The sequence below is a fragment of the Rhinatrema bivittatum genome, chromosome 7 (genome assembly GCF_901001135.1).
Source record: "Rhinatrema bivittatum chromosome 7, aRhiBiv1.1, whole genome shotgun sequence".
Classification (NCBI taxonomy): domain Eukaryota; kingdom Metazoa; phylum Chordata; class Amphibia; order Gymnophiona; family Rhinatrematidae; genus Rhinatrema; species Rhinatrema bivittatum.
The window spans coordinates 295,710,451-295,732,626 of record NC_042621.1 but is presented as its reverse complement, the minus strand read 5'-3'; the positions used below and the strand labels follow the sequence as shown (position 1 = coordinate 295,732,626).

Genomic DNA, 22,176 nt, shown 5'->3' with positions numbered 1-22,176 from the left:
TCACATCTACCCGTTCTAGACCTCTCATGATTTTAAACACCTCTATCATATCCCCCCTCAGTCGTCTCTTCTCCAAGCTGAAAAGTCCTAACCTCTTTAGTCTTTCCTCATAGGGGAGTTGTTCCATTCCCCTTATCATTTTGGTAGCCCTTCTCTGTACCTTCTCCATCGCAATTATATCTTTTTTGAGATGTGGCGACCAGAATTGTACACAGTATTCAAGGTGCGGTCTCACCATGGAGCGATATAGAGGCATCATGACATTTTCTGTTTTATTAACCATTCCCTTCCTAATAATTCCTAACATTGTTTGCTTTTTTGACTGCTGCAGCACACTGAGACGACAATTTTAAAGTGTTATCCACTATGATGCCTAGATCTTTTTCCTGGGTGGTAGCTCCTAATATGGAACCTAACATCATGTAACTACAGCAAGGGTTATTTTTCCCTATATGCAACATGTATCACAATCCACTTGTGATTTAACTACTCTGAACAATTTTGTATCATCTGCAAATTTGATTACCTCACTCATATTCCTTTCCAGATCATTTATAAATATATTGAAAAATATATTGACAAAGAGAGTATACTTTTAAAATTTGCAGATTACCAAGTGGGGAGGGGGAGGTAGATTCAGCCATGTCAGGAAAATATATTTTCATGGTGAGGGCTTCTAATACATGGAAAACTCTCCCTTAGCAGTGACAGATTTTAAGAGGGCTTGGGATAATCCCAGAGAATCCTCAGTTGCAGAGCGAGCGGACACACAACCTACCTGCACATATTTAAGTGATTAACGTGCCGTACTATAAGGACCTGATTTTCAAAAGCATTTACACATTTAAAATTGGGTTTTCATTGTGTAAATGCACATTACCCATGTTAAGTGGCTTTTGAAAATTGCTACAATATATGCCTTTGAACTGTTTGTAGGTATTACCTACGTTAAATGCACTTACGTGGGTAAATGGCTTTTGAAAATTGCTGTAGTAGTATGTTACATTTCTATGTGTAATGCCTATGAAAATTCACCTGTATTTATTTAACAAGCACCGAGACTGCTAAAGTGAATGGCAAAGTGGGTTAGAAATCCTAGAAGAAATGCAGACAACCACACAGCCAGGTCTGTCTGGAAGGCTGCAATCCTAGCAGAGATGTAGCAGGTCTGTCTGGCAGGTTACGCAGGGAATCTAGAAGGCCAGGTGGAGGATTGTCGAGGTAATGGCTGGGCTACCTGGGTTGTGAAAGGATATAAATAGCCCATGGAAGGCCAATTCCGATTCAGCTGGAAGCCCGAAGAACAGAAAGAAACCGCCAGGCCAAAAAAAACGTTCTCTGAGTTGATTCTTTGTTGGACTGCCTCATCTAGTTTTGTGCACCACATCACAGTGAGAACGTGGAGTAGCCAGAGAAAATTTAGAAGAGAGCAAGAAAAACTTGAGATCTAATATGATCTTTGAGGAAAGGTCAAGAAGTTTGGTTCTTCTGACTTTAGAGAATAGAATACCAAAAAGCAGTAGTCGTATACTTGGGTAATTTTGTGTACGAAAAAGTAGCATAACGTAGCAATTTTCAAAAGCCCATTTACCCAAGTAAAACCTTTTGAAAATTCAACCCTGTGGAGTGAATTTTCTAAGGAGTTAAGCACATAAAAGTAATCATGAAAAGCCATTTTATCTGCATAAAACCTTTTTGAAAATTGCCTCCTTAGTGAGGATAATAAAGAGAGTTATGATTATATGTTCTCCATCTTCACCAGCAAGCTGACGTGTAAAAATGGATTGAAGTTCCTGCAAGGGAGTTTTAAATTGGACATTGGGAAGAGCTTTTTAACTGCAAAGATCATTAAGCACATGAACAAGTTACTTACAAAAGTGGTGAGCTCTGTGGAGCTTTTTAAGAGCAGCTTAGATAAACATCAAGCTAGTTAATGTTTTGAGATTCCCTTCTTCTATGATTCTGTCGTGCCCGCAGTTTTTGTGGCTCGCCTTTTCGGTTGTCGCGTGGTACAATCTGAGCCTCCTTAGATTCTGTCCCTACTGTGAGTGCGTTCCTTGCATCTCTGCCCTTTCCACATTTGTCTTTCTGGGGTGAGGAAAGCCGTGCTTTCTTCCTTTAGGTGGTGAGATCTTCAGAGAAGGACTCTTTCAATGTCATTGGCTGCTTGACAGCAATGTTGTTAGCCCAGATTGTGCTACACTAAATAAAAGGAAAGCATTAGTCTCTAGAATGCAGTTTTGTCTTGTTTTCTGTGATTTTGAACGGTCCGATTTGTATTTGTTTCATCGAAGTTTGAATTTTCTGGACAAGGACTGCCCTGACTGTCCCCTCCATCCAAAGAAGAGTTTTGCTTCAGGAGCTGCACAGTTTCTCTAGATAGCAGTCACCTTGGATGGAGATGAGGAGTAGGTTGGAACAAACAGATGGGGGAAGTAGTGAACAAGCTTCTTTTCATGGTAGTGTTTTAGAGACTGCTGCCTGTTATGACAAAGAAAACCATGTCAATGGCAATAATTCCTTCAGTTTTGTTATCCCATTCAACATACAGGACACGTGCAGTTCAAGAATGTAATAGTGAGCAAATGTTGGCTTTCATGGAGTAGAACATATTTTGCCCCTTCTCCCTGGGGAGACAATAGTGATGGATACAAGATTAGTGCCAGAAGGCCATGAGTATAGAAATACTTCTGGATATCACTAGACCATAAGAGATCATTGAGTTTTCACAATTGCAGTGTGAGAATAATCAGCAAAACTGTAAACTGTTGGTCCCACAGTGCTCTGTAGTTAATACAGCTGGCACAGCCAGGGAATAGTGATGACTCCCTTATTATATAGTGAGGGCTTTCTAAATTTTATATTCTGCCATATGTTGTCTTAACCAGACTAATTTGTTCCATATTTGAAAACAAACACCACCACATAGTTTTCCTGTTTGAAAAGCAAGGTTAATTTTATCAGTTGTCTCAGTGTCTTTATTGCTGTCAAACTTAATAAAGTTATGAAAACATAATCATAATATTTAGCTACTTTCTTTGTCTGTTAAAAGCCTGAAGACATGACAGATGCTGAGTTGGTGGAAAGTTTTACATTTCTCTAAACATCTCAGTTTTATCTTCAGGATCCCTCAACGCCCGAAGCAGCAATGAAGAGCGCTCTCCAGAGAATTCGGGCTCCTCGGTGGTGGACAGCTTCCCAGAAGTGGACAAGGCCATGTTGATTGAAAGAATAGTGCGGCTGCAAAAGGCTCATGCACGCAAGAACGAAAAGATAGAGTTCATGGAGGATCACATCAAGCAACTGGTGGAGGAAATCAGGAAAAAAACAAAGTACGTCTGAGATTCTGATTTCTATCTTTAGGTTCTGGTGTCCAGAGATACCAAACATTGTTGATAATTGTTTCTGCTTTTCCTGGTTTTAACTCTGAAAACGTAACTTTTTTTAGTGTAGTGAATCTTGGCTTTTTTATTCAAACAATGGCTGAAATCCTCTTCCTCAGCATCCAGCAAGACATTTGATTGCCTGGTGCCTCAGCTCGCCACACTCTGATTGACTGAGTCCTGTCATCCTTCTCGCTGACCCATATCCCTCTCCAGCAGGCTGAGCATCCTTTCACAGCCATCATCTGCTCCCACGTGGCACGTTGTTTTCCCCCATTTTTTTTGTTAGAAGATGCAGCCAAGCACTCTCTTCTAGTCACGCCTCTGATCATTCACGCTGTAGGTTCCCAAACATACGGTAAGCTCCCATCTTCAGCAGTTGCTCCTTGATCTTAAATATGTTAGGCTTGATAAAATGGGCGTGGCTGAAAATGTGCATACAACTGTGCAAAGGTATGCAAATGATGAACGTCTTCCGCATTTATTTATTTATTTATTTATTTATTTAACAGTTTTATATACCGACCTTCATAGTAAATAACCATATCGGATCGGTTTACAATTAACAAGAATAAAAACTGGGGTAACTATTCAAGTAAACGAAAGATAAACAGTAGGTAGGAATGAGTCAAAGTTACAATCAACAGGGGAGAGAACTTGGAAGCTTGCAACAAGCTGGAAAGAAGATAAGGCAGGAAATAAATATGAAGTGATGCCATAGGGCGTACGGGTTAAAGCTTAATGGTGCTTTAACCTGGGAGAGTCAGAGTCCATTTGTGAGTATAATCACCATAACGGGTAAGCGTGAAGGACAACTAGTGATTGTCTGGTGGGTCGGCGAAGGCTTGGTGAAAGAGCCAAACCTGCTGCTACATGGGAACCTGCTGCTACATGGGAAATATGTCCTTAAAATGCGTACATTAACACAAATTACTTGTAAAACATAGCTTTTACAGTGATTGGATGATTCTTGCAAGTTTTTCTTTTTTTTTGTATTATTTGAGGTGGGAGTTTGGAATTTTTTTGTACTTTCCACTTTCTCTGTGGTACAGTAGAAAAGTTGTAGGATGTGATGCTATAAGGAGGACTGATCTGTGACTGTGTGACACATTGGGGTTCAACATCTTAACAAAAAACTACCAAAAGCTGGAAGAATTGCAAAGATACCAAGATCCTGTTTTGCAAAAGTGTTTTTTTTTCTTTCATTATATCATAGAAACATAGATGGGCCAAACCACCATATCGGTCTTTATGGTAACGTTTTTTGTTCTGAGTTTTTATTTCCTGTTTCCTCTATCTTATTCTCTGCATCCTGTGCGTTCGTTCCCTGTTGTAAGGTACTGCCGCTTCCATGCTTGAATTATTGCAGGCTTCTCCAATTCTTTATTACTTTACTGTGACTGAATTGGGACCCCTAAAGAGAAAATGTGAAACACTAGCCTTGTTGCAGACTATATTGTCAGTAAGATCATGATCTCAGTCCTGACAATCTGCATTAAGAGGATTATGACAGGTGATGAGCATATCTTGCCATAGGAAATCTCATTAGCGCCCCTGTACCCTACTTGTGTGGAACAGACAAGCTATATCTGGGAGTCAGAGATAAGTTTCTCTCTGCAGTGAGCGGTTTCTGATGACGAGGCTGTTGCACAGGCTTCCTTTGTAGAACTGACCAAGATGGAGGCAGAGATGGTTTAATACCTCACATCTCACTGATGCAATAAAAGGTTGTTTTCCTGTTCATCATGGGCCATTGGGATCCAGCTGCAGAATGAGCAGAAGGTAGGGGAAAGTCAGTGAACATGAATACTTTGAATGCTTCCAACTGGTCAGAGTCCTTTGTATTTTTCCAGCAAGCTTTTTCAGTTCACTTGTTCAGGGTAGCAAACAGACCAAGTTTCCAGGATAAATAACCAATGCATATGCAAACTAGATGTATTGATATGTAAATTAAATACCCTGTATGCAGATCTTTAGTTTACCCATTTAGGTGGAATGTCACCCCCAAGCAGTACAGGAAGTGGGAAGAGAAAGTAACAAAATCAGTTAAAAAAAACCAGAAAAGGAGACTAGGAAGAGCAGTTGGAAAGCTATGACCACAAATGCTCGTAGTTTGAGCAATAAAATCCCAGACTTGCAGGCCCTAATGTTAGAGGCGGAACTGGACATTGTTGCTGTTACAGAGACCTGGTTCACATAGTCTCATGATTGGGATGCAGCCATCCCGGGCTATAACTTGTTAAGGAAGGACAGAGAAGACAGAAAAGGGGAAGGAGTAGCTCTTTATGTTAGAAATAATATCCAAGCAACTGAACTGCAAGGTAGATGGGGCAAAGAAGAAGCATTATGGATCATCCTAAAAAGAGAAGGTGGTGCTTCCGTTTTTACTGGTGTGATCTACAGGCCTCAAACCCAAATGGATGAACTGGACAGAGATCATATCGAGGACATCCAAAAGGTGGGAAAGAAGGGAGATCTTAATCTTCCGGATATAGATTAGAGCAGTGGTTCTCAACCTTTTTTTGGCTAGGACACACCTGACAGATAGTTCTGACATGCGTGACACTCTGAACATGTGACCGTCACGGGGCTAAATGTAAACATGCACTCTGCATCCACAGGAACCCCCTCAACCCCAATGGGTGCAGAGCAGAACTAGGGCATTACCCTGTACAACTCGCCATACAAAAAAGATATTCTGGTTCTGGTGACATCTCAGTAAAAGAAAAACAAATTCCCTTTACTACCAGGCATAATAGCCTTCCTTATGAAAAGACAGTAATTTATCACTTAATGCATATCCTATTGAGAAAACACAACAAATAAGATTGATACAAATGCCTACCCACTAGTAAAATACCTCACCTCGGTCACACACCCAGAACTGACCTTCACCAAGTACAGAAAAACCACAAATTATAAATATGGAGACAGAAATTGGAATGGAAAACCAAAAAAGCCACTCTGCATGCAATGCGAACCTGGAGAAATGTCCCAGGATCTGCAGTAATGCACATAAACTAATCCACACAAGTTACACCTGCATTATGGAACACACTCAAACAGTAACAACCCTATCTATGAAAAGGCTACAAATATTTAACCAGGCCCTAAACACTTAAACAAGCTATTGTCAAGCCCCTCCTAAAAAAACCAACACTAGACCCTAAAGACCCCGCTAACTTCCGCCCTATCTCTAACCTGCCCTTCCTATCCAAAATTATGGAAAAGATTGTAAACATCCAACTTACAGAATATTTAGAAAGCAACAACATTCTGCATCCAGCCCAATACGGCTTCCGTAAATACCTCAATACAGAAACCCTCCTGCTCTCCCTCACGGACCACTTACTCATAGGCATGGACCGAGGCAACTGTTACCTCCTCGCCCTACTCGACATCTCAGCTGCCTTTGATACCATCAACCATAACCTCCTCATCAACTGGCTATCCGAAATAGGCATCTCAGGCCTAGCCCTACTATGGTTTAAATCCTACTTATCTAACAGAAAGTTCTCCGTCAAGATAGGAAACGCCAACTCCACACTCTATCCCTTGTCTCAAGGTGTCCCACAAGGCTCCTCCCTCTCCTCCACCCTTTTCAACATTTATCTCACACCTCTATGTCAGCTCCTCACAGACCTCGGCCTCAAATTCTACCTCTATGCAGATGACGTTCAAATCGTCATTCCCATTCACAACTCTCTCTCAGATGCCCTTGCCTTCTGGAACACATGTCTTGCCAACATCAATGACTTCCTCACCAACATCCACCTCGCTCTAAACTCCTCCAAAACAGAGCTGCTCCTTATCTCTCCTCACCTCCCTCCCAAACCACCGATCTCCAACGATCCAGCTTTCAACGTCATAACACCCCAACCCACAGTAAGAGACCTTGGGGTTATCATAGATCAACAACTCAATCTCAAAAAACAGATCAACTCCATCCTCAAAGAAGGTTTCTTCAAGCTTCACATCCTGAAGAAACTCAGACCCCTCCTCCACTATCATGACTTCCGCACCGTCGTCCAAGCCACCCTTTCCTCAAAGCTGGACTACTGTAATGCCCTCTTCCTTGGCCTACCCTCCTCCACCACCAAGCCCTTACAAATGCTCCAGAATGCCATCGCCAGGGTCATCACCAACTCAAGGAAAGCTGATCACATTACCCCAATACTCAAAGAACTCCACTGGCTCCCCATCGCATCCCGAATTCTCTTCAAAATTCTAACCATAGTGCACAAGTCCATCCACTCGCACAATTCCAATTGGTTGGATGAACCCTTTCGTCCTATACGCACTGAACGACCCACTCGCACTGTCAACAAAGGCACCCTCTCCATTCCCCCTTTGAAAAAAGCCCACCTCTCCTCTACTAGGGACCGTGCACTATCCATTGCAGGCCCTAAACAATGGAACGCCCTCCCTACCACTCTCAGGCTAGAGCCATGTTACGCCAAGTTCAGAAAAAAACTTAAAACATGGCTCTTCCGACAAGCCTACCCTGATTAAGTACACTGACTTCTGCAAGTATCTTGCCTACGCCTTGTATATTCCTGTAAATAGTCCGTTGCAGTTTTTATTTATTGCTTTAATTCCTCCACCTCCTGCTCTTTGTATACTCCTCCTTGTTCGCCCTCCCTGTTCATTGTAATTTCTACCTTTAAAGTTACATTGTAAACCGGTATGATGTATGCATACTAATACCGGTATATAAAAGTTTTTAAATAAATAAAATAAATAATACATCTCCTATTAGGAAAACAGAGCAAGCCAAGCTGCTATAGATCCCCACTCAGAAATAATTGTAAAACTATATTAATAAATGTTACAAAACAGCTGCTAAAAAGAATAACATCCAACAATTAAAAACTCATAAAAATTATTAAAAATTGTTCAAATACCAATACAATTTCAAAACAGCAGTCATCACATAATACCCAATAATTAAAATGGCAGTCAATCAAGAGAAATAAACTTAAAAAGCCACCTTTACTTACCCTCTCCAGCAATTCTCCTACTTCTTTCCCTTCCAGGCCAATAGGTCGCACCAGAAGTATCAAGGGCTGCTGAAGCTCTGTCCTCACAGTCCTCTTCCTTAGCGCCCACAACCTGTCACTCACACAGACACATGCACCCCCAATTAGACCCGGTGACCAGTCTCAGTCTCTCTCTCACACACACCAGTAATCTTCCTGACCAGACACACACACACACACACACACACACACACACACACACACACACACACACTTCCTGACCAGTCTCTCTCTCTCTCACACAGAAACAGATCACTTCCCTGACCAATCTCTCTCTCTCTCTCTCACACAGAAGCACATCACCTCCCTGACCAGTCTCTCTCACACACAGAAACACATCACCTCCCTGACCAGTCTCTCTCTCTCTCTCTCTCTCTCTCTCACAGAAACACACCTCCTCCCTGACCAGTCTCTTTCTCAATCACACAAATGATCTTGCACCCATTTACACCCACATACACAAGCTGTCACCCAGGCACCCATTCACACCCACACGCTCTCACCACCAAACCTCTTCTTCCTTTGCTGCAGGGATGGGCTCCAGTTCTGCTGCGGCTTTACTCCGGCAGGCCTTCTTTTTCGCCACTACGGGGATGGGCTCCCGTGGCGGCCTTGCTTGGTTGGGGTCGGGTTTCTGCTTTGCCGCCACAGTGATGAGCTCCCGTGGCAGCCTTGCTTGGTCGGGGTTGGGTCTCCTCTTTGCTGCCATGGGGATGAGCTCCCGAGGCGGCCTTGCTTGGTTGGGGTTCAACACTGCCATTCCTCCCACCCCACCCCCAGGCGATGCGATGCCCCTTCTTCCTGCCTCACCAGCCAATCAAAGGCTTCCTCCCTTCTTCCTACTCCCACTGGCAGGTAGAAGAGAGGAGGCTTCCGATTGACCTGCACGGGGGCAGGAAGAATGGAGGCTTCCCATTGGGCAGTGGGGGAAGGAAGAAAGGAGGCTTTCCATTGGCTCGCGGGGGCTGGAAAAAGGGAGAAGGGAAGTAGAATCGGGGCAGTGGGACACCAGGAGCCACGACACAACACACTGGTTGAGATTCACTGGATTAGAGCATCCCTTATGCGCAATCTACAAAAAAGTAGAGAGGTAGTGGATGCCCTTCAAGGTGCTCTGCTCAAACAAATGATAATGGAACCTACGAGGGATGGTGTGATCATCGATCTAGTGTTCACTAATGGGGATATTGTCTCTGATGTTCGAGTAGGGGCTCACCTGAGCACTAGTGATCATTAGACGATATGATTCGATATCACAAATAGGATACAGAAAAGTCACACACAGACCCAAGTTTTGAATTTCACAAATATGGACTTGGTCAAAATGGGGATGTACCTGGAGGAAGAACTGGAAGACTGAGAGGAAACAGGTGAGGTGGAACAACAGTGGGTTAGATTTAAAAGGAGCTATTACAAAGGCAACAAATCTATATGTTAGGAAAGTAAAGAAGAGTAAGAGGAAAAAGAAACCGATCTGGTTCTCTAAGTAAGTGGCAGAAACAATTAAGGCAAAAAAGAAAAAACAGCATTCAAGAAGTATAAAGGATCCCAAAAAAAGGAACACAAGGAAGAGTATCTGTTAAAAATGAAAATGGGAATGATGTCAAGTGATTGGAGAAGAGCGGTGGTGTACCCGTTTCACAAGAGCAGTAGCAGAGAGAAGGCTGGAAACTACAGGCCGGTTAGCCTCACTCCAGTGGTGGGAAAAGTAATGGAGACTGCTGAAGGAAAGGATAGTGAACTATCTACAGTCAGGAGAATTGCTGGACCCAAGGCAGCATGGATTCACCAGGAGAAGGTCCTGTCAGACAAACTGATTTTTTGATTGGGTAACTAAAGAATTGGATCGGGGAAGAATGCTTGATGTGATCTACTTGGATTTCAGCAAAGCTTTTGATATGGTTCTGCGTATGAGGCTTGTGAATAAAATGAGAAGCTTGGAAGTGAGCACTAAGGTAGTGGCACGGATTACAAACTGGTTGACGGATAGAAGACCATGTGTAATGGTAAATGGAACCTACTCTGAAGAGAGAACAGTGTTAAGCGGAGTGCCGCAAGGTTCGGTGTTGGGACCGGTTCTGTTTAATATCTTTATGAGCGATATTACAGAAGGGATAGAAGGTAAAGTTTGTCTATTTACGGATGATGCTAAGATCTACAACAGAGTAGACACACCAGAAGGAGTAGAGAGAATGAGACGTGGTTTAAAGAAGCTTGAACAGTGGTTGAAAATATGGCAGCTGAGATTCAATGCCAAGAAGTTCAGAGTCATGTATATGGGGTGTGGTAATCCAAAAGAGCTGTATGTGATGATGGGTGAAAAGAGGTCCAAGAGAGGAACCTTGGGGTGATAGTGTCTAGCGATATGAAGATGGCAAATCAATGTGACAAGGCGATAGCTAAAGCCAGAAGAATGCTGGGCTCAGAGAGGAAAAACCAGTAAGAAAAAGGAGGTGATAAATCCCTTGTGCAAGTCCTCAGTGAGGCCTCACCTGGAGTACTGTTTTCCATTCTGGAGACCGTATCATAAAAGGGACAGAGACAGGATGGAGGTGTTCCAGAGAAGGGCGACCAAAATGGTGGGGGGGGCTCCATCAAATGACTTTTGAGGACAGGTTGAAGGACCTAAATATGTATACCCTGGAGGAGAGGGGGGTGCAGGTGAGATATATTTATGGGATTTACCAGACACTACTTAGATTAAATCTGACAAACCTTAGAATAAAGCTAGCATACGGCATCACCTCAGCTTATATGGATACATGATGTTTCTGACAAGCTGATTTTTAAAGGCTAGAAGTGAGGCTTTGTATTTACATCATCGCAGCTGAGTTTGTTGATCTGCAATAGATCAGGAGACAGAGACAATCTAGACACACTAGATTAATTCTTGTTAGAGAGAATGCCCAGTCTATCATCAGCTCCTACCCAACAGAGGCTATGTGCAATCACTACTCTCTTCCCAAGATAGGTGCCCTGTTCAGCATCAACCACCTCTCCACAACAGAGACAAACATTTCAGCCCAATCCAGCTGAATGATTTGACAGAAAGTCCCTGCATTATCTCCTACCCCAACGCACATGCACACTTTGGGATGACTGAAAGTTCTGGCCCAACATAAAAGCAAGATCTAGAATCCATGTTCTTATTTCCCAACTTACCTTGCCTCTCCTCCAAATATTAGATAGAACTACTATCCAGAACATTTTAAAATCCATATTCAGTAAGCCAGCAACCGGAAAAGTTATCTGTCTAAACATCCTGCTGAATATCTGGCTACATGTAGTCAGCTAACTTATAACCTGGAAGGTAACCGGTTAGATTATTTTAATTACTCAGCCTTGTGTGGCCAATTAACTTGCTACTTAACCAATATCTTCAAAAGATATCTGATTAACTAGGGCTATAAAAACAAAAAAAGAAGATGTAAAGAGGCCTGTGGCCAAATTCTCTCCCCCCACTAAATTTCATAAACGACCCTGTTAGGCTGTGCACCTCCTTCCCCCCAATCCCCTTCTAAATTTCAAAAAATGTTCCAAGCTCCCATCCTCTTCCTCAGTTCTAGCCGGATAAGTTGCTCAATACTCATAAACTTGATATTTGACAAATAACTTGTGAGTTATCTGTCTAAATGGCTTTGAATATTAAGAACATAAGACATGCCATACTGGGTCAGACCAAGGGTGCATGTAATCCAGTATCCTGTTTCCAATAGTGGCCAATCCAAGTCACAAGTACCTGGAAAATACCCAAACATTAAATAGATCCCATGCTACTAATGCTGGCAACAACCTCTTTAGTCTTTCCTCATAGGGGAGCTGTTCTATGTCCTTTAGCATTTTGGTTACCCTTCTCAATACTTCTCTAATGCATCTATATGTTTTTTGAGATGTGGCAACCAGAATTGCACACAGTATTCAAGGTGTGATCTCACCTTGGAACAATACACAGGCCTTATAACATCCTCCGTTTGTCATTCCCTTCCTAATAATTCCTAACATTCTTTGCGTTTTTGACCACCATAGCACACTCAGCCAACGATTTCAATGTAATATCAACTATGACATCCATATCTTTTTCCTGGGTGGTAACATCATGAAACTACAGCATGGGTTATTTTTCCCTATATACATCACCTTGCAGTTGTCCACATTATATTTCATCTGCTATATGGACCCCCAATCTTCCAGTCTCACAAGGTGGTCCTGTAATTTATTACAATCCGTTTGTGATTTAAGTACCCTGAATAATTTTGTAGCATCTGCAAATTTGATCCTCATTTATCAAATCCATTTCCAGATCATTTATAAATATATTAAAAAGCACAGGTCCAAGTACAGATCCCTGAGACACTCCACTGTTTACCCTTTTCCACTGAGAAAATTGACCATTTAATCCTACTCTCTGTTTCCTGTCTTTTAACCAGTTTGTAATCCATGAAAGGACATTGCCTCCTATCAAATAACTTTTTAGTTTTCTTAGAAGCATCTCATGAGGGACGTTGTTAAATGCCTTCCGAAAATCCAAATACATCACATCTACCAGTTCACCTTTATCCAAATGTTAATTCACCCCTTCAAAAAACTATAGCAGATTTGTGAGGCAAGACTTCCTTTGGGTAAATCCATGCTGGCTGTGTCCCATTAAACCATGTCTATATGTTCTGTGATTTTATTCTTTAAAATAATTTTTATGATTTTTCCCAGCACTGAACTCAGGCTCACCGGTCTGTAGTTCCCAGATCACCTCTTGAGCCCTTTTTAAATATTGGGATTACATTGATCACCCTTCAGTCTTCAGGTACAATGGATGATTTTAATGATACGTTACAAATTACTTGTAATAGGTCTGAAATTTCATTTTTTAGTTCTTTCAGAACCCTGGGGTGTATACCATCCGGTCCAGGTGATTTGCTACTCTACAGTTTGTTAATCTAGCCTACTACATCTTCCAGGTTCCCTGTGATTTGGTTCAGGTCATCTGAATCCTCACCCTTGAAAACTGTCTCCAGAACAGGTATCTCCCCAACATCATCTTCAGTAAACACCAAAGCAAAGAATTCATTTAGTCTTTCCGAGATGGCCTTATCTTCCTTAAGTGCCCAGCTCTCAATCATTAACAGTCCAGCCGACTCCCTCACAGGCTTCCTGCTTCGGATATATTTAAGAAAGTTTTTATTATGAGTTTTTGCTTTTATGGCCAACTTCTTTTCAAATTCTCTCTTAGCCTGTCTTATCAATCAATGTTTTACATTTAACTTGCCAATGCTTAAGCTTTTTCTTATTTTCTCCAATGCTTAAGCTTTTTCTTATTTTCTTCAGAAGGATCCTTCTTCTGATTTTTGAAGGAAGAACTTTTGGCTAAAATAGCCTCTTTCACCTCATCTTTTAAACATGCTGACACTCTATTGGCCTTCCTTCCACCTTTCTTAATGTGTGGACTACATCTGGACTGTGCTTCTGAGATAGTATTTTTTAGCAATGTCCACGCCTGCTGCACACTCTTAACCTTTGTAGCTGCACCTTTCAGTTTTTTCTGTTTCTCATTTTATCAGTTTTCCTTTTGAAAATGTAGTGCTAGAGCCATGGATTTATTTATTGTCCCCTTCCAGTCATTAATTAAAGTTTGATCATATTATGATCACTATTGTCAAGGGCCCCTTTGTTTTCTTTTACAAAATCTAACTTTTTTGTGCCATGGCATTTTGGTCTACTTCAGACTTAGATGAACCAGAAGTGCTTCCACTTGCACTTTTGAGGTTGTATTTCACTTTGTTTGAATCTCACAGAATATTTTATGTATTGTTTGTTTTCCACTTCAGATCATTCCATTGTATTGTATTGCCCCCTATGAAATCCCAGGACAAGTAAAGACCAGTCTGTTTGATGTGTATCATTTACCTGTGCTGTTTTTTTACAGAATTATTCAAAGTTACATTTTGCGAGAAGAAGCTGGTACACTATCATCGGAGGCCTCAGATTTCAACAAGGTTCACTTGAGTAGGCGTGGAGGAATCATGGCATCTTTGTACACGTCCCACCCAGCAGACAGTGGCTTGACTTTGGAGCTCTCTTTGGAAATAAACAGAAAGCTGCAAGCCGTGTTAGAAGACACACTATTAAAGAATATTACCCTTAAGGTAAGTGTCCTGCTGTCTTTCTGGTTAACGTTTTCAGTAGAGAAGTATTTTAGGGATTAATACTGATAGCAATTTTTATCTAAATAGGATCTCAGCGGACTTTACAGTTGAATCATTTAGAAAGATCATGGGTGGCTGCATGGTTTATCATCCGATTTCTAGTACGAGGACACTGTGAACATTTCTAAACAAAGGAAATGACAAAGTACAGTGCTGTTACTCAGTTGAGTTGGATGGACTAAAGTATAGAGAGTCATAGCAGCAGATATAGCAGCAGCCAGTGGAGTCAGGGCATGCAGATATATCTAAAATATATTCATTGAGGATATTTATTCTCTTTAATTTAAAATTTGTATGGGGTCCACTCTCGCTGCTCCTTCTGCCGCCCTCCCTTATGGCTTGGGCTCCACCCGGGGCCCTCCTGGGCCTCTCTTTTTCATGCTTTGGCCGCGGGTGAGCTGAGCTCCACCCATGGCCCTTTCCAGTCTTCTGTCTTTGGCTGCGAGCGGGCTGGGCTTCTCTCGTAGCCCTCCCAGGCTTCTCTTTCTTTTCTTGGGCCGCGGATGGCCTCACCCATGTCCCTGCCTGGTGGCCTCTCTCTCTGTCTTCGGCAGTGGGAGCTCGTGCTGGCGATTTTGGCATCCCCTCCCCCCCCCCCCCCCCCAAGGGTTGGCGACCTAGTGGAAGCACCAGCCCTGAGTCCCACAAAGTTTGTTCATTAAGGGAGGAATTCTCAAAAGCATTTGCATGCATAATTCGGCTTTTTTGGTCAATTACCCTGGGGGTTTTGTGTGCAAGAATATGTGCGGAAGGGATTTTGGTTGTACTGTTACCTGTATTTGAAAGAGGAGTGTAAATATATACAGGTCCGCATGTACACCTCCTGTAGGCAGTGTGGAGCTATGCACGTTCCTGCTAATTTTCATGTGGGCTGAAGTCCACGATGCGCTATATAGATGCAGGCTGTTATAAATCTGGTCTCTGGGGAATTAAGGAGCAGTAGTTTCAATAAAAAATAGATTTTTACCTCTCTTGTGTTTCAAACTATTAACTAATATTGCAATATGTTATTTTCCTGAAGAAATGTGAGTTCTGTGGCATAACAGGATACATATTTGACGAACCGATGTGTTCATATATGTGCTGATGACCATCATTTCATTTATAAACCTTCTGAGCACTTTAAATCCTGAAATGTACTGCCTAATCAAAAGTAACCAAAGTTTCACCCAAAAAAGTGTAAAAAAAAAAAAAGGTTTTCAAGAAAACTGAAATACATCTCAAAGGATTTTGTTTGTTTGTTTATTTATTTATTTATTTATGAACTTCTAATATACCGATATTCGTAGGTCACATCATACCGGTTTACAATCAACTCATGGAGAAAAGAAAAAGAATTACATATAACAGGGAGGGGGGAAGGGGAGCAGAGAAGGAAAAGGGAGAGAGGGGGCCGGGTGAAAGCCAGCGCATAGGGAGTGTGAATAACAGAAGTAGGAGAGCGTGAGAAAAAATAAATAGGAACTGTGATAATAGTATTAACATAATCATAACATTTCAATAGGTTACATAGTCAACATTTCCTTAAAGATACATCATTGCTGGTGGGTGATATAGCAAGATGGAGTAGGAAGGGAGCAAGAGAGTTTAGGTTTAATTAGGCTGTGTAGCTGAAGCTTTTTTTTATTCATGAGATTATTCTAGAAATGAGACTACAATCCAGGTCTCTCATTTTATTCCGAGTGTAGAGCACAGTGTCACTTCATTTTTATCAATTGTGTGGAAACAGACACATTTCTGACTTTCTCTTTTGTACAAATTCTGGTTTTCTTTTGCATTTTTGGTTTTAATTAGATAATTGCTTCATTTGAAAACAAACTAGAAATGTGGCCCTGGTAAATTAATTGATCAGGAGGTGAACGTACTTAAAAGTGTGCTAACATTTTTCCTGTGTTGTACCTGCTAACATTGCATTTAATGCCTGCTTATCTAGTTTACATGTGCTTACAGAGCTTTTAGTACATGTTAATTAGCATGAAGTGTTTTAGCACAAAAATCTGTGCTAATGATGTAATGAGACATAAAACAAGTAATTACTTATTAGTGCATAGAAAGCAAGTGTTTAAAATGTGCAAAAGTCTTAACTACACTTCTAGAAGGTGTAATATCCACTTTAACACGCTAACTTTAATGCTAGTAACTTATTAGTATGTCATTAACATGGGTCATTAACAGCACCTAATTAATGTGTGGCAATGGGTAATGTTAACATTTTTAAAGTGCATTGGTCTCCCTTTGTATAAGAACCAATGTCAGGAAGTATTTCTTCACGGAGAGGGTGGTGGATGCCTGGAATGCCCTTCCGGAGGATGTGGTGAAGACCAGAACTGTGAAGGACTTCAAAGGGGCATGGGATAAACACTGTGGATCCATAAAGTCAAGAGGCTGCCAATGAAGAGTGGGTGACTCGCCAGAATGATGGCTACTGCCTGGAGTCAATACCCTTATTAAATAAACATACACAGGCTTGACTCCAACATCGCTCTAAGCTTCAACAGCAAGAGGAAATGTGGAAAAAAGGATTCACACTCACAAAGAGGGGAGTAGCTGGCTTGTTATGGCGGTTACTACCCCAAATCAAATAAGCCTGATACTTCACTTTCAATGCATATACAGCATAGTTCTCTGATTCAACGGCAGGGGAGAAGAAAAGAGGGTTCGCACTCACAAAGCGGGGAGTAGCTGGCTTGTTACGGCGGTTACTACCCCAAACCAAATGGGCCTGATACTTCACTTTCGATGCACATCCAGCATGGCTCTCTGCTTCAACGGCATGGGAGAAGACTTATACGTCACGCATATCCAGCATAGCTCCCTGCTTCAACGGCAGGGGAGAAGAAAAACAACCAATAAGGGCTAATAACATAGTCTGGGTAAAACAAATAAGCATGGGTGCAGCTTGCTTATTGCGGCGGCTACTACCCCAAACTAATCAAGCTAGATATTTCACTTGGATGCAGCTCCATCACTGCTCTCTACATTAAAGGTGGGGATGGAAGGGAAATAGAACCAAGAGCTAAGAGAAACAGATAAGTATGAGAGAAAATATGTGTGAAGCTTGCTGGGCAGACTAGATGGGCCATTTGGTCGTCTTCTGCCGTCATTTCTATGTTTCATTTCTATGTTTCTATGTCATGGTTTCAAACTCATGCACAGCCATCTCTGGGAAAGGCCGACAGCCACACTTCAGGACACCTCTGTTAACAGAGAAGAGAAAAAGCAATTAAATGTATATTATTCCTCAGTTACAAGTACAGAAGCATGCACAGAGCACAGAGTGCAGAGCTGCTTGAGGTCAGAAAGATGAGGGATTACTAAAGGACTTACAAGTGTACTCCTATGCTGCTGTTTTAATTGGGCAGTATTTGAGCCTATTTTATACGGTTTACACTATTTCAGCTTTTACTCACACACTTACATTTTGTACCCAGAAGGTAGGTGTTTCAATTTAAGGACAAGATTCAGTCTTCATAAACACAATAATGTGAAAACCCTGCTGAGAAGAACAGAATGACAGCCCGGCAGGTGATCACTCCCTTCCCAGCCTCCCAATCAGGGTACTTAACAGGAGCTTTAGGAGAACACAGGAAGGAAAAACATTTGAAATTAAGGTGATAAAACACTTAGAAGCAAACATAAAAGGATTTAATAAGGATATTGGCTTTCTCACCCATTATCAAGGATAGATTGACTCCGTCACCTTTGTCAAACCCCTTCCACCCCTCTTTCTGATCTGTAATGGCACATGCAGGCAACCGAAGACCCAGCTGACTCTGTACTATTGCAAACCAGTGTGACTGCGCTGTTTCCTCGGGAACCTCGTGAAGGGGGGATAATGCTCCAAAGTTAGTCATGGAAGAATTAAGTTAGTCCAATAAAAAGCTATCATCCAAAACATAGAAGCTTAGGAGACTGAATGAAGAGAGAGACTTTAGATTTCCAGAATGTTATCTCCCACCTGTAAGCGGTACATGTTTGACCACCTGCACAAACTCGCTCTGCCTCCTTTTTGCTCTTGGCTGGGATAGGTAGCTTTTACTGATTGAGTACACTTACTGTCCTCTTACATCTCCTTGGCCATGACCTTCACGCCCACCTAGTCCCATGTGATAGAACAAACTTATAGAGGGCAGTGACCCTGGCGCTATAACTTTGGTGTCAAATAGCAAAATATGTTACATTTTTATCCTGTGCTTTGCTGTAGCTGACTCTTGCTTTTTCTCTTCTCCCTTTTTCTTTGGTTTGAAGGAAAATCTGCAAACACTAGGAACAGAAATAGAGCGGCTTATTAAGCATCAGCGTGAACTGGAGCGGAGGATGTAGCAAAGCAGAACTAAAATCCTTGTTGGAGCATTCATCAGCGCCAGGGAGGTGCTATGGACTGGCTTGCTGTTTCTTCTCCGAGAAGTGTGTCAGCCAAAATATGGCTTTCTGGCCTGTTTCATCCTGGAATCTCAACCTCTTACAAAAACCTACTCCTTAAAACAGAATTCTGAGGTGCTGCAAGCTTTTACAACATACAAGTACCTCGCTATATACTTGCTTTATTTTTTATGTTCTAAGCCAACAGAACCTGTGCTATCATATCTGTTCAGCACTATATATGGATAGATAGATATAAACATGTATAGATGTATGTGGATGTGTGTGTATATATATATTTATATACATACATACATACGTACACACACCTTTTAAGCAAAAAATAGTTTTTCCTTCTGGTTCTGTTGCAGTGCCCAGTCCGCATAGTTTAGAGGCTGAGCATGCTGAGCTCTCGCTGCTCTCCTGTTTGCTCCTGCTGTAAATGAGTGAACAGTGTGAGAGAAGCCCGTTTGCAGCAGAATATGCCCACGACAGCGGAAATTTCTCCAGGTAAGAGCTATTCCGAGAGCAAAGGCTTTTTTGAGGGGTATGGCAGGTTCATTTTAATAAAAGCGAGAAAAGGCGAAGGTTTGCAGACTCCAAAAAGAGCTTGAAGCGGGTTCCTTTGAGACTTTGAAGTGACCCCATACCCACCAGTGTTTGATAAAGGCCAGAAAGAAGGGGAAGCAAGTGAAAGGGGCTGTAGTAATTGATTTCGCAGTTAAGATTGCACATACACAGTCCCTTTTCCCTGGTGCCATAATAGAGGTGATAAGTTCCAAGCATGTCTTTGACATGGAAAACTGGAATTACGCCTGCCGCATGCCTTTTAATGTTTGGTCAGTAGTTTAAGTTCCCATTTTTTAATTCTTTGTACATAAAACTAATTCGCAAATATGCAAATCTCTGTGAAGCATGTTTAAATGAGATGACTAATTAATAGCACACAGACCTGAGGAACAGTGATGCAAGGGGTAAACTCCATTCAGACGGCGTATGCTGTGCTAAACTCTCTCTGGCCTAGAATGCTCTCTCGTGGTCACACTTGGTTGCCCGGAACATCGCAGACTTTGAAACGTACGGTTCTGGTTCCTTCCCAGACACTTACATTTCTAGCCAAACATCCTACAAGAGAAAAGAAACCCAGAAATAGCCCTAAATACATTTTTTTTATCAGGTTGTCTTTGTTGTTGAATTGGTTTTCCTTTCTAAGCCTTGGCCAGCGTAGCTTTGTGTCACCCTGAAAGCTCTCCTGAAGAAGAGGGGGTGTCACAGTTTTAAGGAATGAAAGAATTTGACCAGCTCGCCTCTTTTTTTTAAACCACCATTTCTTAGCTTTGAGAGTGAGAGGCTTTCTTGATGTAAGGAGTCTGTTCCCTTCGGGCAGGTTTCCCAGGTAGCAGTGAAAAAAAAAAAAAGAGAGGTTTTGCACTTTGATAGGAACTTCATATCATTCACAGTTTCTCTTATTTCCCCTTAAAAACTAATCTTGATTTTCAGCTGGCCAAAGTGGAATAATTAGTGGGTGTCTCTGCCCTTCCGTGATCCTCCTGTGCCTTTGAGAGAAATGGGTCCACCCAAAAAAAGTGTCCAGAATGGGCAATGTAAAAAAAAGTCCTTACAGCTTTGTCTGTGCGGGGAGAATGGCCCCGAGGACGGTGCTGGGCTGCCTGATGCACGCACCATGGCCTTGGCAGCACCCACAGCTACAAAAAAGAAACAAAGAGTTTTAAAAATATTGCTTGTCCTGGTTACACTTTGAGATTCCTTCTGCCTTTTGTTTCCAAAGCAAAGCTGAGGGGCCCCATGAAGTCTGAATATGCAGAACGGAAACCTCCACTTCTACCAGCAGTTTGGGTTGTGTCCTTTTTTTGTAAATGAATAACGGTTTGCTTTAGCAGACATCAGAGAGCACGAAGGGATCCATTGTTTGTGTGTGGGTGGAAGGCGTCCTTGCTGTTCTCGAGTATTTGAAATTGCATTTGGTTTGGAAAAAATAATGAATGTCTAAGTTGGAAAGTGACATTTACTTTAATGTTGAGTGTGACCTGTGACGTGTGTTTGTTTTTCCATTTGTGCAAAGAAAAAAAAAAAGTAGTGAATAATGCAAACGGGGTAAGTGCAATCGGACTGTGCAGTGGGAATGGTTATGGCTTTCAGCTTCTTTTCCTTACAGCTTTCACCGTGATTTACGGGCTAGGACTAAGCTCCCTATCTTGAGGGTTTGCTGACGTTCTCTAGCATGGTCGTATTAGAAACACTACAGGCGCTGGTTGAGCCGGGGCTTTTCAGATGAATACGTTTCCCCCATTTATTTATTTTGCGTGTGACAGACTGAAACGTCCTTCCACGGCATTTTAGCAGGAGCACTTTTTTTGTCATCTGCTTTGTTATTGGACGGTGCAGAACCGAACCTCCTAAAGCACCCCTGTTCCCACCCAGAACTTTGCATTTCCGTTGTCAGTATTTATGTGCAGGCTCACACAAACGCAGCCCTGGGCCCAGTTTGCTTTTAATGCTGTTCGTCGGGCAGCTCAGCTGAATCCTTTTTGTGTGGGAAGGTGTCTGCTTGGTATGATTACATGCTCCAGCAAGCCTGGACGTTAGGAAGAGATGCAGCGGGTGCTTGGTGAACGACATAAAAGCAAAATCCAATCCAGGGAAAAGCATCACAATTAAACGTGGTTTAAAAAATGTATTAGGCTGGCAGACTTCATCAGATGTTTGCATTATCCCATAAACCATAGTCTGGGAGTAAGGATATAGAGATTGCTTCCTTTGTGCTGGGAGCATGATCCTCTAGTAAAACTTGGAGGCAACTCAGCATAGACTAAGCTATTTAAATAATATGAAATTGGTCTCCCTTAACTGTATCATGCTACTGTATTAAATAGTGCCATGTAATTTATGGAAGAGGATAGTGTAAAAAAAATATATAGAAATACTATACAAAGCTTTTGAAGCCAGATATGATCTTATGCACACCATCCTTTGGTAATTTTTATAATAATACAATAAAAGCCATTGCAAGGTAATAAAGAATTCATTTTTTCTTCAGAGCCAAGATGGCTACTAGCTTCTTCCACTGTTAAACTCTTTAGAAGTGTTACCTGGTCAGAGCTAAAGTCAGTCAAGATTACCAGCTCCAGGCTTTGTTGTGTCTCACACACTTTCCCCCTAGTGTTTCCTCTG

General features: G+C 41.9%; 1 protein-coding gene across 2 annotated transcripts in view; it reads left to right on the top strand.

The window, feature by feature from the left end:
• Positions 1-21,110, top strand: part of CCDC186 (coiled-coil domain containing 186) — a 174,847-nt gene extending 153,737 nt beyond the window's left edge. The window contains exons 15-17 of one of the 2 annotated variants that reach the window (XM_029610454.1): positions 3,113-3,332; positions 14,343-14,562; positions 18,871-21,110. In XM_029610454.1, coding sequence (XP_029466314.1) covers positions 3,113-3,332; positions 14,343-14,562; positions 18,871-18,945 — 515 coding nt within the window. In that variant the 3' untranslated portion in view covers positions 18,946-21,110. The remainder of the gene's footprint in view (positions 1-3,112; positions 3,333-14,342; positions 14,563-18,870) is intronic. The other variant, XM_029610455.1, reaches the window with a different exon arrangement.
• Positions 21,111-22,176: the final 1,066 nt, after the last annotated feature.